The following is an 18,204-nucleotide window of genomic DNA, read 5'->3' on the forward strand; positions in this document are numbered from 1 at the left end:
GATCAGGAATTTGGCTCATTATAGAATTCTTAGTTAGAATTCATTTTCCCTTAAAGTTTAGAAGGAATTATTCTACCATTCTCTAACTCCCAGTGTTGCAGTTTGGAAGTCTGATACCATTCTGTTACCCAACCCTTTAGGGTTTTTTCTCTCTAGAAGTTTATGGGATCCTATTTTTATACCTGGCATTCTGAAATTTCATGATGTCCTCACTGCCTTTTGTGATTTTAGTTTCATCCATTACTCTGGATTCATCACGGGCTCCTTCTATGGAGAATTTTTTAATTCTGAGACTTTTATGGGTATTTCTTTAACAATTTCTAATTCTCTATCGTCTATTTTCTTGGTAAGATGTTGCAATTCCTCTACTTTTCTTACCTTTCTATCATTTGTTATTTTGTTCTTGAGAAATTTCCTCTGTTGTACTTATGAGCTGTCCTTGACTTTATCCTTACTATGGACTATTTTATTTCAGCTACCACATGTTGATTTCCAATAGCTGGTTCTTGCTCTCTGAATGGTCATTTTTATCATAGTTTTGTGTAATTCTGGCTGCCTATTGCTCTAGGATCTGACAGAGGGAATGAGGTTGTGGGTTCTGTCCATTCAGAATGCCAGCTTTTACTGAATCCCCCCATTGTGCAAATGCTTGCCTACCCTCACTCCCAGCTGATCCTGGTATCTCTAGTTCAACTTCTTTAGGCTCTCAGCCAGTCCTCTTACTTTCTGCCCCAAATCTCTCATATTGCTATGGTAATGTAAGAGCCCCCATCTTGTTGAAAATAACAATCTTACCTTGAAAATAAAAACCACGATACCATCTTATGGCATTTCTGCGAGGGTAAGTCTTAACAGTAGTCGCTGAAAAACCATGATCCCATAGTTCTGGAAGACATCTCCCTCATCGTCAGAAATGGTGCACACCTAGTAGTGCACACCTTTAACACATTTCCACCCTCTAACTGCTTACTAACGTATTACTTCAGGACACAGACAGCTCTCTCTGGGTGTAGATGTATCTGTTGATGTCATCTGAAAGGTGCATATATTTAAATAAAAATTATAATTTCAGGGGTCCCTGGCTGGCTCAGTTGGTAGAGCATGCAACCCTTGATCTTGGGGTCATGAGTTCAAGCCCCATGTTAATGTATGTATTTTAAGAAAAGAAAGAAAGAAAGAAAATTCTAATTTCAGTCCCTTGTCCTTTACTGAACATAAGGAAGCCTTTGCTTCTTTCTACTCCGTGGTGTCTGCCCAGGGGCTGGCAGACAGCAGCGAGTGCTCACTGGTGTATTAACGACTCCTCATGCCTGGCTCTGGAAGTCGCGTGTGGTACAGTGGATCACTGGGCTCTGGAGTCTGATTGATTGAGTTTGCCATTTCGACCACCTACTCAATTCCTTTAAGCCTCAATTTGTCAGCCTGCAAAATGGCACTGATAGTCCTCATCTCGATGCTGCGGAGAGGGTTAGATGAGATGGTGCCCGTGAAGCATCAGGCGTGGCACAGGGTCAGGAATGTTGGCTTTGCTGCTATCACTGCTATTATTAATATTACCGAATGTCCTGTTTTCTCCCCACGTGCCCACCCAGTGGTCCATTATGAGGTTGAGGTTTGGACAGGGGATGTGGGCGGTGCAGGCACCACTGCCCGAGTCTACGTGCAGATCTATGGCGAGGACGGCAAGACAGACGTGCTCTTCCTGTCCAGCCGCTCGAAAGTTTTTGAGCGGGCATCCAAGGACACGTTCCAGGTGTGTGTGGGTAAGGCAGCGGGAGGGTCCACAGAGGGCCAGGGGATGCCCCAAAATGAAGGGATTGGACTAGCTCAGTGGTTCTCATCCCTGGCTTCTTAGAATCACCTGGAGAGCTTTAAGAAAAAAAAAAAAGTGCTGCCTGGCCCACATCCGGATCAGTTAAGTCAGAACCTCTATGGTGGGATGTGTTTTCGGGGTATGCTTCTGAAAGCTCTGCCGGGAGGCTAACAAGCTGCCAATTCCGAGAACCGCTGGAGTAGATGATTCTAATTTGACAAAATATGGCCTGAAGCCCCTGGTTACTGCATCCACTGCCAGCCTGTGATTCTACAGCTCTCTCCGCCTGTGGGCAGGGCCACACTTCGAGGCAGGATCTGGGGAGGAGCCTCCTGGCTGCATTCTCGATGCCCCAGGATTCTGCACTTCCCTTTGAGTAGAGAAGAAAAAGATGAGAATGTGAGCATGTTGTTGGCAGGGGAGGAGAATGCAGGTGTGACGCCCTGTGGGGGACACATGAATGTTTCCTGTGGGATACTAGTGCGTGTGAGTGAGTGTATGCATGTGTGTGTGTGTGTAAGCAGGTATGTGTGTGCAGGGAGCATATTCGTGCTGGGTGCTCTGTGTGTGTTTGTGTGCCTCAGGTCACTTGGCCCTCGGCAAAGAGTCCTACCCCAGTGCCCGGCAGGGTCTGATTGAGTTGGGTCAGGGCATACGGAACGTTGGTGCTGGAGGGGGCCTCACTGAGGCCAACCCCCCATAACACTGCTGAGGAGGTAGAGGCCCCAGCATTTCACCTCTCTGAGCCTCAGATTCTTCCTCCGTTCAAACCTAGCCTTAGAGTGCCTCCCTAGCCTGCTTCGAAGTCCTTAGAGGGGTCAAAATGGTGAAGGTCAGGGTACGTACTCAGGAAATTGTGGCCAGTTGTGGGGGTGGAACAGAGCAGAGCGTCTTCCAATGCCAGCATGCTGTGTGGCTGGAAGTGATGCGGTCATGAATGCGGTCATGGGAGACGCATGGGTGCTGAGAAGACAGATGTGGGAGGAGGGGATGGTGAGCAGGCCCGACTGGAGAGGTTGAGGGCAGGGATGCTCTGACTTGGAAAATGCTGGGGAAGAGATCTAATGTGCTGAAGAACGAACTTACCAGGCCCAGAGCCCATCCCCTAAGTAGCTGAGAGGGAAAAGTGCCTCTCCTTCAGGGCTCCTGGGCTCTCATTTTGGCTGATAACTTTCTCAGAAAGGTGGTTTTGGCCTACATTGTGGCTTCACGAACAGAGTCAGAAGACCTGAGTTCTTATCTAGACCTGGACTCCAGTTATGGGGCACTGAGAAACTCAGGTCCCCAGTCACCAGGACACGTGGAAAAATTGGTGGCACCAGGCTTTGAAAAGTGTCAGACACCCAGAAGGGGCCCATCAGAATGGGGAACAGAGTGGCTCAACCAGCAGGTACCCCATGTGGACCCTACCCTGAGCTCTGTGGGGCTAGACCTCGCTGCAAGGTGAGGCTTAGAACAGAGTAAGTAGATCGAAGGCCGAGGACCTAATCTGAAGAAGAGCTAAAGCTAAATCCATCCATGCTGTGCCAGACCCTGTGCCAGAGAGAAGCAAGAAAGAACAGTCCCTGTCTCAAGTAATTCCCCGTTCAGGTGGGCGGGGAGCAGCTCATGTGGACAGGGAGGGCATCCAGGACAGACCAGAACCACGGCCAAGGTCTGGGCTCCCTCTGCACTGCCAGGGAAAGAAGCCTGTGCTGGGGGAGAGGCCTGGGGTCCCTGGGGACATGGGGGAAGGGATTGGGTATATTTTTGAAAAATAACAGTTTTCTTGCTCATTACATACAAAAGTTGTATATGATTCATGCTGAAAAAAACTTTGGAAAGAGAATCCAGAAAAGCACAAACTGAAAAGGAAAGTAGTAATAAGGTTCAGGAATTGGAATGAATGGATTTCCTTGGAGGCAGAGGAAGGAATAAAGGCGCTCTGGGTGAGGGGAGTGCATGAACAGAGGTGTGGAACCAGGAGTGACAGGAATGAGTGCGATGTGCATGTGTGTGTGCGTGCATGTGTGGATGTGGGGAGGGGTGAAGGGAGAGAGGCAGGGAGACCATCCTGACCACGACCCGGGGGTTAGAAGGAAGTAGGTGTGGGTGGAAGGAGGGGCTGCAGGAGGTCCTGGAAGGCCGGCCGAACAAGCAGGCTGAGAGAGAGGGAGCTGGTGGAAGCTTGTGAGCTCGAGGCCCCGGGCCTCCCCACCGGGGCTCCGCACACAGGCCCAGGCCTGGCTGCGCAGGGGAGGCGGGGAGGACGCCAGGGGCCCCCCCAGCCACTGCCCTGCGCTTTGCACAGCTGGAGGCGGCGGACGTGGGTGAGGTCTTCAAGATCCGGCTGGGGCACACGGGCGAAGGCTTCGGGCCCAGCTGGTTCGTGGACACGCTGTGGCTGCGGCACCTGGTGGTGCGGGAGGTGGAGCTCACGCCCGAGGAGGAGGCCCGGAAGAAGAAGGAGAAGGACAGGCTGCGGCAGCTGCTCAAGAAGGAGCGGCTGAAGGCCAAGCTGCAGAGGAAGAAGAAGAAGAAGAAGAAGAAGGGTAGCGACGAGGAGGACGAGGGGGACGAGGAGGAGGAGTCCTCGTCGGAGGAGTCCTCGTCTGAGGAGGAGGAGGAGGAGACGGAGGAGGAGGAGGAAGAGGAGGAGTTTGGGCCGGGGATGCAGGAGGTGATTGAGGAGTACAAGTTCGAAGCCCACCGCTGGCTGGCCCGGGGCAAGGAGGACAATGAACTTGTCGTGGAGCTGGTGCCGGCAGGCCGGCCGGGTCCTGAGCGTAAGCCCGAGGAGGGGTCTGCAGGTCCGCTGAAGGGGGCCCAGTGAAGGGGGGTGTCTAGCTCTCCAGTCACGTGGCAGCCCCATAGCGGGGCACCTGTCATGGTTCCCAAGTGGGTCTCCTGACCTGTGACAGGCCTCTGCCTGTGGTTAGCTCTGCCCCTTGGGCGGCTCTCAGGGGGAGCCTGGATGTAGCTCGTGATGACTGAAAGTGGGACGTAACGTAGGAGGGCGCCCAAGGGCGTCTCCCCTTGACTCTCAGGCTCCTGGGCCTCATGGCAAAGAAAAGTCTTGAGCAGTGGGGAGGGATAGGTTCTTTCCAGGTTAGTGCAGATGTGGAGGAATCTGTAGGACCTTCCCGCTCCCACGAGCTGGCTGGATCCGAGAGGCTGAGCCTCAGGTCCGCCCCGAGGCCTAGGTGTCCTCAACGCCACGTTTTTCTCCGTCCCCAGCCAACACCTACGAGGTCCAGGTAATCACAGGGAATGTGCCCAAGGCCGGCACCGATGCCAATGTCTACCTGACCATCTACGGGGAGGAGTACGGGGACACAGGCGAGCGGCCCCTGAAGAAGTCGGATAAGTCCAACAAGTTTGAGCAGGGCCAGGTAGAGTGGGGGCCCTTGCGTGGGTGGTGGAGACTGCTGGTTCCGGAGGCCACACCCCCACCAGCACGGTGTCCAGCAGGGTGCTTTGTTGAGTCCACCCAGATGTAATCGAAGTGGTTCCTCTGTGAGCTCCGGCGCCTTGTGGTGGGGGGCATAAGATAGGCCGGGGAGGGGAGCGTCGAGCACCACAAAGCCCACAGGAACTGACCAGAGATATTACAGGTAGCAGATGCTCAGGCGCTGAGGGGGTGGAGCAGGGGGGTTCAAGGAGGAAGTGCCGACGGCTCTTTGGGGAAAACATGGTAGGAAGGAGAGCTGTACACTGGGCCATGGTGGGTGAGTGTGGGATGGATGCCCACGATTACCGTGAGAGGTGTTCCCCGAGGATGGGTCCGGGGGACAGAGATGTGGGGTGGAAATCTGGAAGGCCCAGCTCCAGGACAGGGAGTCTTCCCACTGTGCTGTGTTAACGCTGAGCCAGGGGGCGCACTGCCTCTGGGAAGCTTGATGAGCCTAGTTAAGGGGGGTGGGGCATGAGAGCCTTGAAAGAAGGTTGAGAAGCCTGGACTGAGTCCTGGTCCTGCCCCAGCGGGAGCCACGAAGGCTTCTGAGCGGTGAGAGAAATGCACGCACACCCCTCTTCCAGGTATCGTGGGGAGAGTGTGAAAAATCCAGCTGTCATCTTTGTCCTTCAAGATGTTACAATATTCTCTGGCTGGAAGACTGTCCCCAGCTCACCTTTCTCATTCCTGGCCCTGATCCCAAAGCCACATTTCCTCATCCACACAGAGGAAGAAGAGAAACCAAACCCATGAAAGTACTCCTGGGCTCCTCTGATTTCTTTCAGAGGCTGCCTGCTTTTTCTTTCAATACTGCCTTGCCATGACTTGAGGTTTAGGGTTTATTTCCATAGCCACTATGATCCTGGATTGGAAGAAAACTGTCCTAGAGGACGTAACTGGTACAATGGATGAAATTTGAATATGGGCTTGTATGTTAGATAATAGTATTGTGTCGATAGTATTGTGTTTCCTGAGTTTGGTAATTGTCCTGGGATTATATGAGAATCACCTGTTCTCAGGAAAGCTATGATGAAGAATTCAGAGGTGAAGAATCATGGTATCAGCCATTTACTTTTAAACGTTTCAGAAAAATAATAGCAAAAGAGAGAGACAGGGAAAGCAAATATTGCAAAATGTAGGTGAAGGGCATATAAAATTTCATTGTATTGTTTCTGCAAATTTTCTGTAGACTTGATTGTTTTTCAATATAAAGAATTTAAGAAGTTACAGCCGAGAGGAATCCCTTATCAGGTCCCGATGTCGCCTGCCTCCTGCAGTGCAGACGTGTATATTGGGCTACACGCACGGCCTTCCTACTCACATGGTGAGGGAGTGCAAGTCTCCTGTTCCTGTGAATCACTTTGGATTTACACTTTGAATTCTGTAAATCACCTTGGATTTGCACTTTGGCTCATCCCAGGTGCTTAGAATGGGTGGCTGAAGGGGCTTATGCACACATGTGCACACATAGCACAGGGTTTCAGCACACACCCGACAACAGGCCCTCCACGGGTGCACACACACACACACACACACACACCCTACCACACGAACGCGGGCAGCCAGCCCACCTGCCTTCTCCTCTGCCCCTCACGGTCACCTTCCTGGCCTTCCCACTCCTCCTGCCACCCTTTGGGACACAGAGTGAAAAGACCCCTGGTATGGGCAGGTTATAAAAGAGTGCAGATCACACACAGTCAACTGGCTGCCACAGGATTCCACACCCCCTTCCCTCAATGGTTTGGGTCTCCCTGCCGGCCCCCAGGTGCTGATGTGTAGGGGGGGTGGGGCGCACCATGTCTCGGGGCGGGGAGGCATCCCTCTGAGTGCTTCTCTGGCCCTTCCCAGACAGATACCTTCACCATCTATGCTATTGACTTGGGGGCTCTGACCAAGATTCGGATTCGCCATGACAACTCAGGCAACAGACCGGGCTGGTTCCTGGACAGAATAGACATCACCGACATGAACAATGAAGTCACGTGAGTGGGGCTTGAGGGGAGGGGGGGAAGGCCATGCCTGCTTCTTAGTCTTGGGAAGAGGGCTGAGGGTGGGGTGGTTGGGATGTCTGAGGCTGGGGGGGACGGGGGGCGGTGGTGGCTGTATGTTAGTTTGGCTCCTGTGGCTGGCTGGGTGGGCACTGCCTCTCTCTCTCCCCTCTCACTGGGCAGCCCCCTGGAGTTCCTGCCCTGGCAGGTGACAGGACCTCCAATCTAGTTCTTGAGATCCATCAGTTCAGAAGGTCGGGTTTCCTGTCCCTGTCAGACCTCCACTGGCCTAGTCTCCATCCACTTACTCACTCATCCGTGTCTCCACATATGAAGCGGCTTCCAGTACAATGTTTTAATGTTCTAGACCAGGGGTAAGCACACTTTTTCTCTAAGGGCCAGATAGGAAATATTTTAGGCTTTGGGGCCATTTGGTCTCTGTCATAATTGATCTATTTGGCTTTGCAGCAGGGAAGCAGCCACAGGTGATACTTGGTGGATGTGGCCGTGTTCCAATAAAACTTTATTTGTGAACACTGAAACTTGAATTTCATGTCATTTTCACATGTCACAAAATAACAGTGTTCCTTAGATTTTCTTTTTTTCAGCCATTTTGAAAATGTAAAATTCAGGGGTACCTGTGTGGCTAAGTCGATTAAGCGTCCGACTCTTGGTTTTGGCTCAGGTCGTGATCTCGAGGTTCGTGGGTTTGTGCCCCACAATAGGCTCTGTGCTGACAGTGTGGGGCCTGCTTGGGATTCTCTCTCTCCCTCTGCCTCTCAAAATAAATAAACTTAAGACAATGTAAAATTCATGCTTAGTTTGTGGGATGTACATAAACAGGTGAGTGGGCCACATTTGGCCCACAGGCCATAGTTTGCTGGCCCCTCCTCAGGATTCCCAGCTACCACCAGGAGCTAGGTTGAAGAAGGCATATTATCCTCCTGACAGGTGAAGGAACCATGCCCCAAGGAGGTGAAGCCGCCACACCCCCAGAGCCCATTCATGCCAGAGCCAAGATCAGAACTCCAGACCATCAATGATGAGTCTGGTGCGTCTCCATCATTAGGCCCCATTGCCTCTTGAGCAAAAGGGGCCACGGAGCAATAGACATGAAAAAAGGCTGGAGGTGTGATGGGGAGGTGCAGGGGCAGACAGAGAGGAAGGCAGGCAAGATCCTGAGTGTGTTGTAGGGCTGCTGAGTGCCCGCCAGTGTCCGGAATGTAGCGGGCACCCAATAAACAAACGTACGTTGACTTAACTTCTTGGTCTGCAGTCTGGTGTCTCTTAGAGCAAGCCCTCTTCTTGGGCTACTCTCTGTGCCGGGCAAGGGGTGAGGAGGCTCACCCCATCTCCCACCTCCACCCCGCCCCACCAGCCCAAGAGACTGCCTCAGATGGGGACACCAAAGGACACCTCTCACATGGCCTGGTGTCCTGGCTTTCCGTGAGGTCATTGTGACGGCAGAGAAGGGCAGTGGGACAACGCTATAGCCGGGAACCAGGGTCCTGAGCTGTGGTAGTCCTCTCTCAGAAACTTACCAGGTCACCCTGAACTAAGTGCTCCGTGTCTATGGGCTTTCATTCACTCTTCTGATAAATAGGCTTAATGATGTCAGCCCAGCTTACTTCTCAAGATGTTCTGAAAATCTAAGGCATTTAAGCTGGAAAAGGATAAAGTACTGGCAAAAACAGAAGGACAGGAACAGACCAAATATCCCTGGCTTCCCCTTAGGGCTCCGTTAGGGTCAGTTAACTGTTCCATTGATTTGACATTTCTGGGCCAGCCCAACAATTTGTAAATTATTGTAGCCTTATAATCTATTTTAGTATCTGCCAGTACTTGTCCTTTTCCATTATTCTTTAAAAATATTAGCTTTTCTTGCCTTTTCAAATCAAGACATTAAGTGATTTGAAGAAAAAAATCCCGTTGGAATGTTGATGGTTATGCCATTAATCGTATGTGTGGAGAATTGTGTATTTAGAATATTAAGTGCTGCCCCAGGGGCGCATTTCCACTTATCCAGTTGTTCCTTCTGGTATCCCAGTGATGCTTTACAATTTTCTACAGTCGTACTAAGTTTATGCCTAAATATTTTCAATTTTTATCGCTCTCGTGAATGGTATCCTCTCGTTCCCCATCCCCTTTCTTCCCTCCCTTTCTCTTTTCCTTCCCTCCCCCACTCCTGGCCCCCTCATCACCTCCCCCGCCCTCGTCATCCTGTCTTGTTGGTGTGAGTCAGGGTCCACCTCCCCATCTTCACCAGCCCTGGTCAGAGGCTCTTGCCTGGTCCCTCTGCTGCACCCTGGCCCCTCCTGTGTCAGAGGTGTGTTCCTCCTCTGCCCAACAACCTGCAGAGGCTCCCATTCACCCCCAGGTGAGAGCCAGAGCACTTCCAGTGGCCTGCCCCACACCCCCTCCTTAACTCTTGGTCCTGGTCTCCCTCCTGCTCACTCCTTGCTGTTCCTTGAGCCCAACAGCCAAGGGCCTTTGCATGTGCTGTCCCTTCTCCCTGGTCCTCCTTCCCCTAGTGGCTTACTCATGCTTTCTCTAGGTAAGGTCTCTGCTCAATGGTCATCTGCTCAGCAAGCCTCCCACCCTGGACCTTTTATTTATCTTCCTTTGTTTCTTTTTCTGCACGTCACTAACGTTTGACCTACAATCGACTGCAGTATTTCATCATTGTTCCTTTCCCCACAACTGAATATAAGGTCCCTGCCTAAGGTAACGATTTCACCTGTCTTGTTCCCTACAGTGTCCTCTCCAGCACCTAGAAGAGGGCCTGGTACACAACAGGCTTGCCATAAATACTTACTAAATCAACTAATGAATACAAACCACATTTGCTGTGTTGACTCATTCATTCATTCAGCAAACACATACCATGCTAAGTGCGGAGAGTCAAGCGGCTGGTTCCGACAGAAAACTGTGATGGTCTGGGAGGCAGATGTTTTAGGTTCATTTCCTGTCTCTTCCTTTCTTTACTTGTGTGGCCTTGGGAAAGTCACTTAAGCCCTCTGAGCCTCAGTTCTTCCATCCATGAAACAGGATAATAAAACTCCCACACAGCATTAAGATAACCCGTGTAAGGGCCAGCGCCGGGCCTGGCACCCGGCAAAAGGTAGCACCGTGGCAGTAAGAACCCAGTCAGTTGGCATCTAAAAGTGGCTGCATAGCTAGGAAGGAACGGGCATGAGCGGGATTATGAAGGAACTCCTTGGGCAGCAGGAAAGGCAGAGCGAGGGGGCCGCTGTCTCAGGGTGGCGCCCCCCAAATGGGGCTCAGGGACTGGGGGGTGAGGAGGGGGTCAGGGTGCTCCTCTGTCCGAGGTGACATTTCAAATGGGCCTTCACAAACTGTGATGTTTGGTGTTTGGAACAAAGGGCACTAAAGCGGCTGAACCGTGTGATGTGGGAGCCGAGGGGCACGAGGGGCATGAACGGCCGGTGGTGGGTAATTCTGTCCGACTCGTGCATGAAGGGAACAGGACAAGAACTTTGGGAAGGGAGGCCGGGGTGGGGGGTGCCGCTCCACAGCCAGAGGCTCCTAGCTGGCCAGCTTTTCCAGAAAGCCTGCTTCTTAATTTTTTTTTTTAATGTTTTTATTTTTGAGAGAGGAGGCAGGGGGGCAGGCAGAGCGAGAGGGAGACACAGAATCTGAAGCAGGCTCCAGGCTCTGAGCTGTCAGCACAGGGCCTGACATGGGGCTCCAACTCGTGAACCACAAGATCATGACCTGAGCAGAAGTGGGACGCTTCACCGACTGAGCCACCAAGGTGCCCCTCCCAGAGAGCCTTCTGAGGCCGAGGTGGGAAGACAGAGAAGGAGCAGGGAGGCACTCATGAGAGATGTTGGCCTGGGGGCAGAGAGATTAAAGAGGATGTGATCTCTGGAGCCCCTGCCACCACACTGAAGTCACCCAAGCAGGATTCAGAGTGGCTCAAGGCTCTGATGCCCTGACAAGGCTAGCGCTCAGCAGGGTGGCAGCGGGGCCATGCCCAGTCCCTTTGGCCTCCAAGGCTGCCGGTTCTGGAGAGCAGCCGAGCCTGACTGGAAATACCTGGAGGAAGGGCCGGTGGGAGGGGAAGGGCAGAGGTGGATTGATCCACAATGCAAATTGCCAAAAAAGGAGAGCATTCTTTCTCTTCAAGTAGGGAGTGCTTGAGGTCCTTTGTGGGAGTCCCAAGCTGGCAGGAGGCAGTCAAGATGATTCAGAAAAGGCTTTTGAACGGTGGTTTGCAGCCGAGGGTGGCTTTGAGTGGGTGGTCCTGGGGTCTGAGGTCCCTCGTGGGTGGACTGGGGCTCCGCACACAGGCTCACATTCCCTCAAGAAAGGACCTCTCTGGTCCTTTGGGCTAGGAAGAAGATGGTGAAGCTGGGGAAATTGATCTGTGGCTTCCTCCAGCCTCCTCTAGCCTGGGAAGCCCCACCCCTTCGCCACTCTGAAAAAAAAAAAGTTAAAAAAAGTGTCAGATTGATTTTGTATTGGTAGCTGTATTTGGAATGCAGAGAGGCTGTTCCCACCCCGTCTCCTCTGCTCAGATAATTCCTGGAGCCTTGGGTTGGCTTTAGGTAGCACGTTCTAAGGGGAATGTTGAAAAAAAAAAAAAAAAAAGAAAGAAAGAAAGAAAATGCATCTTCAAGGAAAGGATAGTGGCCGGTTAAGAAACTTGGAGTTATTGCAAGAATTTGAAGGAGGAAATGAGAACATTTCACCTTGATAGGAGATAGTGCCTTCCAATGCTGTGGGTACTTATGGCTGCCGGTGTATGTGGGGACTGTGACCATGTTAACAAGCAAGAAGATCCCAAGCTCATGGGGTTAGTTTGCCTAATGGGGGACACAGATTTATGCTCTCTGGGCAAACTCTTCCATGCTCATCACTTCTGTGACCATTTATTTGAGAATAGTGCCCACAATTTATATCTCCAGTCGTACCAGTCAGAATAGTCTAGGTTGTGCTGAGTAGCAAATGGCCCTAAAATGTCGTGTCCTAACACAATAGAAGCTTATTTCCTGCTCACACTGCATGTCCAGGACAGGGCATCGGGGGACTCTGCTCAATGTGATCGCTCAGCGACCCAGGCTGATGGGACGTTTTCCTCAACACATGTTTCCACGGTCGTTCTTGTAGTGGAAAGAGGTGTGACAAATCACCCACTGACTTAAAGATTCCTTACAGCCCAGAGATTCTGATCATATTAGCAAGGACTTAAAACTTCAAAGTCCTCCTAACATCCAAAGCTATGTACCTCGGATGTTTGGATTTCAGAACACATGACAGAAATGGTGGGATTTGGCAGGAGGGGTACATTGTTTTGAACTAACACATCTTTGTTAAGTCGTTCGACTCATCGGGCTCTGCTTTCTCCCTCTTTTCCATAGCTCTTGACTTGTTGAGGAAGTGAGGTTGTGTCATGTCTTCCTTCCTCCTTTAAGAGGTTAGCTGCTTTTTTTGATCTGCATTAAAATCTAATACACTCAAGTTCAAAGAGGAAGAGGCAAATGCCGCAAAAGTCAGGAATATATTTAGTGTCCCGAGTTTTGCCCATATTCAGCCTGGTATATTTTGCTTTCTCTACATGTTTTCCGCCCGAAGATAGAGATTCCCATTCTGATTGGTGGCTTGAGGGTGTCATTAGATCCTCATTAAAGACAGATGCTGTTGGGTGGGCTTTTCAGTGAGAGTTGAACAGAAAGCTTGTTGGACTTCTTCCTCTGGAGTTTCATCTGACGAGATGTTCTCTGGAACCCCACACTCTTTCAGGGCCCTTGGAATGTTGAGACACAAAAGACCTCGCAGATGATTTTATCCAGCCTTTGTAGTGGTGGAACTCAGGGCCTGGGGCCACGTAGCTTTATAGGGGAAGAGTAGAAACACAAACCCTGAATTCCTGAGTTCCAGATTCATGCTCTTGTGGCCATGCCATCCCACCAGTATTACCTGTCGACTTACACCTGATGTGGTCCAGTGCTTGTGCACAAAATGGGGAAGGCCATACCAAATGACATACATTTTACAACATTAAGTTTTTCTGTCTTCTCAGTTTTTACTTTTTTTATTTAAAAAAATTTTTTTTTAATGTTTATTTATTATTGAGAGACAGAGACAGAGCATGAGCATGGGAGGGGCAAAGAGAGGCGGAGACACAGAATCTGAAGCAGGCTTCAGGCTCTGAGCTGTCAGCACAGAGCCTGACGCGGGGCTCAAACTCACAAACCGTGAGACCATGACCTGAGCTGAAGTTGGACGCCCAACCAACTGAGCCACCCAGGTGCCCCTTAGTTTTTACTTTTAAAAAAAAAAAGCTTATTTATTTTTGAAGGAGAGAGAGAGCATGAGCAGGGGTGCGGGGGGGGGGGGGAGGGGTGGGCAGAGAGAGAGAGGGAGACCCAGAATCCAAAGTGGGCTCCAGGCTCTGAGCTGTCAGCACAGAGCCCAACGCGGAGCTTGAACTCATGACCCATGAGATCATGACCTGAGCTGAAGTCATACACTTAACTGCTTAACCAACCGAACCACCCAGGCGCCCCTCAGTTTTTACTTTTGAGTGAAACTTAAGATTTGCTCCAATAATCAGTTTAAACCTCCTGCTCACCCAAGCCCCCCCTTTCCTTCCAGTGGCCTTGTTTAAGCAGGGCGGTGGCCACACCTGGCCAGCACACCTACTCGCCACTCTTCTCCTTTGCTCCTTCAGAATCCCTGGCAATTTCCGTCCCCGGTACCCAGAGACCTGCTTGAGCAGGACTTACTGCTGTGGGAGGAAGGGGAAGGGGAAGAAGGGGAAGGGGAATGGGGGGGAAGGGGAAGGGGAAGGGGAGTCCTCTGCTAAACCTTCTGTGGGTGCTTGTTGGCATCATGGGGCTAGAGGCTGAAGGCCCAGCACTCAGGCCAGTCCCAGCCCCTGCTCTAGTTCTGCCCTCCAGGGGGAGGGATCTGAGAAAAGAGATGGGAAGAGATGCTGCCACTCTGGGCATGCTGAGGGGCTTTAATGTCCCAGTACAAGTATCTCGGGGACACTGGAGAAGTCGCTCCATGAAAGCCAGCCTCTGCTTCCCAAGTAGGCACACGCTCAGCAGGTGTGGGCGGACTTGGGCCTTACCCCTTCCGTCTGGCTGACTTCTCTCTCCTGGGATAAGTCGCCCACTCTTTCTTTGTGTCTCTCTCTCCCTCTGTCCTTATTCTGCTCCAGCTTCCCACTCTCCTTGTCTCCGCCTCTGCCGCAACCCCACTCCTTTCTTTATTTCTGTGGCTCCTTTAATTGGCCATAATTAAGAGCCAAAGCCTATTATTCATAAGTTAATTGGCTGAATAAAAAATGTAACTTTCCCATTCATAACTTAAAGACTAGAAAGTGGAACAATATACATTTTTCCCTTAAACCCTAATTTAAAGGCAATTTAATCTATATTGCCCTTGATTGAGCTCCTCCCACCCTTTGAATCCGTGTCCATGAACACAGAATTGCCCTTCTGCACCCCGTGTGAGCCCGTGTGTGGGCTGAGGTTATGCCTCTCTAAAGTGTTGGCCCTAGGAGGCAATAATGTCTCTAGAGGAATGTGGGGCTCTGACAGGGATGAGACCCCCAGCCTACACTGCTCCCTCCTCTCCAGGAGGGACTTCCTTCTCTCCTCAGGGACTCTGATCAGTCCCTGAATTCATCTTAAGCATCCAGTCTGGCGGGAAGGGGTGGATATTGGGTAGAATGGCCCCAGTTTAGACATGGGCTGCATCCACCAACCCTCTGAGTTGTTCTGGGAGCTTGGGGGCCCAAGGCCAGCTGTCCAGCCCACAAGCTCCAGAGACCCCAGGCATGGGCAGGGGAGAAACAGGGAAGTACAATAAGAGTAACAACAGCAATAGTACTAGCAAATTCTTACCGAGAGCCAGGCATTTTTATAAGCACTTTAAAACATTTAACCCACGTAAACCTCATAGCAACTTTGACATAAGCAATATGATCTTCATTTTCAGAATGGCAAACTGAAGCACAAAGTAGGGTTGCCAGGTAAAATACAGAATGGCCAGTTAAATTTGAATTCCAGAGAAGCAGTGAGTAATGTTTTAGTATAAGTATGTCCCAAATATTGGGTAGGACATACTTACGCTAAAACATTATTCATTGCTTATCGAAAACTCAAATTTAACTAGGAGCCCTGTGATTCTGTTGGCTAAATCTGGCAACCCTAACACAGAGAGGTAAAGAAACTGGCTCAAGGTCATATGACTATAAGTGGCAGAGCCAGGATTCCAACCCAGTCTGGCTCCAGAGGCGAGTCCTTCTTTAATTCATGTTGCTACCTCCATCATCCCTGGACCCCCCTTTGCTTTGTTTAGGTGTCTTCATTTTAGCTGGGCTCAGCCTCTACACTGAGGAGTCTAACTTGGACCTCCCTTCCCTACATGGCGCCAGCTGTCTGCTATGCCATTCCTTAGCCACACTCTCTGTATCTTCCAGAAGCATAATTGGGTATCATTCCATTAAAATCCATTTACTCAACCCTTAGGTATTGAACACCTACTATGTACAATACTCTCTGCTAAAGTGGCTTTGGCTACCAGGTTAATTCTAGAAAAGGCTGGCACAGTCCCTGGAAGCACTTCTTCTAGATACCTCCAATATGACCCTGAGTGAAGGTTTAATAGGCTCCAGGCAACTCTTACACAGCCATTTTCAATGGGGGGTCTTGAAACCGTGTCCCCATGTTTGTTTTCTGCTCCATACAAGTGACTCTCATAGGGTGACACCCAGGCTGGGTAGGATGGGAGGGCCATGCTTTTGGATGGGGGGCAGATAAGGGAGTGTTGGGGCCTCTAAGGGCCTCTCATTTTGCAGCCCAGGACCACTCTTTAATGAAACCTTTCCTAAGCGACGTTCCTAAACTCTCCTCATTCCCCTTCCTACAGGTACTACTTTCCATGCCAGCGCTGGCTGGCAGTGGAGGAGGATGATGGCCAGCTGTCCCGGGAGCTGTTGCCAGTGGATGAGTCCTATGTGGTGCCCCCGAGCGAGGATGAGGGGGCCGGGGGGGGTGGTGACAACAACCCCCTTGACAACCTGGCCCTGGAGCAGAAAGGTTTCCTAAACTAGAGCTGGTTTCTTCCCTGTAGTCTCCCTTCCTCAGTCTCCATGTTCCCTTCCCCTGTGGGTTCTGAGCAACCCCTCCTCTGGCAGTGTGTCTGTACTGTCCTTATCCCTCCATGGCCAGAATGGGGAGGTGAGGAGACATATTCCCACATGCCTAGCATAAGGCTGGGTATAAAGCACATGACTAGGCATGGAGCTATGGTCAGGAATGGAGTGGAATGAAATAGGATAGGATGAGATGGAATGGAATGGAATGGAATAGAATAGAATAGAATAGAATAGAATAGAATAGAATAGAATAGAATAGAATAGAATAAGAATAAGAATAGGTTGGGTAGAGTAGAGTAGAATAGAATAAGACTAGACTAGACTAGAATAGAATAGGTTGTAGCCTGCTCCGATTTAGTTCTGTGCTCTCCCCTCCAGGCACACCATAAGCCCTCAATACATTTTTGTCAAGGGAAAGAATGAACTTTCAAGAATTCTAGGATGCTTCCCTTCCTTGAAACTTACATCCCTAAAACTTCCCAGTGGAGAAGTCAGACCAGGCTCCTCGCTGATGAGCCTCTGACTCTCAGTCACCCCAAGTCTCCCCTAAACATCCTACAACTCTATGAATTGAGAGATTCCTATGTGAGCTGGAGGCGGGGAGACCTCATCTCTGCCTTGAGGAAGTTTCCAGACTATAGGCAACTGCAGAACAACACATGCTACAAGTAAAGTGATTCCTAGAAATGGTCACCGTGCATGTAGAAATGTACCCAGTACGTTTTCTCCCTCCTCCCTCCACGAGAGGGGCAGTCTACCACTCACTTCTCCACACTCCTCTCCCTGCAGACAAATCTACCACATTCTCAGTGACCGTAAAGACTGGGGACAAGAAGAACGCAGGCACAGATGCCAACGTCTTCATCACGCTCTTTGGCACGCAAGACAACACTGGTAAGAATGCAGCATGGGGCCGAGCGAGACTCACCCACATTCTTCCCCGGGGAGACTAGGAGACTCAGCAGAACTTTCCAAGGAAATCCTGGTCATGCTTCTGTTTTTCTCTCTTCAAAAAAAATAATTGAAGAATTCCCCTGTGTTGTTTTACTTTATTTTATTGTTTTATTTATTTTATTATTTTATTTTATTTATTAAGAGCACTTGACGTGTGCTCTATCCTCTCAAATTTGAAATGGATAATGCATCACTGTCGACTGTAGGTATGGACTGTATGGCAGGCCTCTGGAGCTCATTAATCTTATTAACCTGAAAGTACGCTTGTTGCTTAATAACTCCCCATCCTCTCCTCTCCCCAGCTCCTGGGAACCACCATTCCAGCCTTTGATTTTATGAATTTGGCTATTTTGGATACTTGGTATAAGTGGAATCATGCTATATCTGTCCTTCTGTGTCCGGCTTATTTCACTCAGTGTAATGTCCTCAGGGACCATCCGCATTGTTGCAGATTGGAGAATTTCCTTCTTTTTTAAGACCAAAGAGCGGTCCATTGTATGTATATATATCAACATTTTTTTCTATCTTTTCATCGGTTAATGGACATTTAGGGTTTTTTTCCCCCCACATCTCAGCTATTGTGAATAGTGCTGCGGTGAAATGGGAGGGCTAATATCTTTTCAAGATCCTGATTTCAATTCTTTTGGATATATACCCAGAAGTGGGATTGGTGGGTCATATGGTAGTTCTATTTTTAATTGTTTAAGGAACTTTTGTACTGTTTTCCATAGCAACGACGCCATTTTGCATTCCCACCAACTATGTACGAGTGTTCCAACTCCTTCACATCCTCACCAACAGTTGTTGTCTTTTCATTTTTGGGGGCAACACACCCTGTGTGGTGAGATCTCGTTGTGGTTTTGATTTGCATTTCCCTGAT

The 18,204-nt window shown here is 50.2% G+C and overlaps 1 protein-coding gene across 1 annotated transcript in view; it reads left to right on the plus strand.

Annotated features, from left to right (window-relative positions):
• Nucleotides 1–18,204, plus strand: part of LOXHD1 (lipoxygenase homology PLAT domains 1) — a 165,171-nt gene that overhangs the window by 92,154 nt on the left and 54,813 nt on the right. Inside the window, exons 18-23 of the mRNA XM_058692205.1 lie at nt 1,593–1,753; nt 4,104–4,578; nt 5,030–5,184; nt 7,095–7,228; nt 16,142–16,311; nt 17,160–17,264. Of these exons, the coding sequence (XP_058548188.1) occupies nt 1,593–1,753; nt 4,104–4,578; nt 5,030–5,184; nt 7,095–7,228; nt 16,142–16,311; nt 17,160–17,264 (1,200 nt within the window). The remainder of the gene's footprint in view (nt 1–1,592; nt 1,754–4,103; nt 4,579–5,029; nt 5,185–7,094; nt 7,229–16,141; nt 16,312–17,159; nt 17,265–18,204) is intronic.

Source organism: Neofelis nebulosa, chromosome 11 (genome assembly GCF_028018385.1).
Source record: "Neofelis nebulosa isolate mNeoNeb1 chromosome 11, mNeoNeb1.pri, whole genome shotgun sequence".
Taxonomy (NCBI): Eukaryota; Metazoa; Chordata; class Mammalia; order Carnivora; family Felidae; genus Neofelis; species Neofelis nebulosa.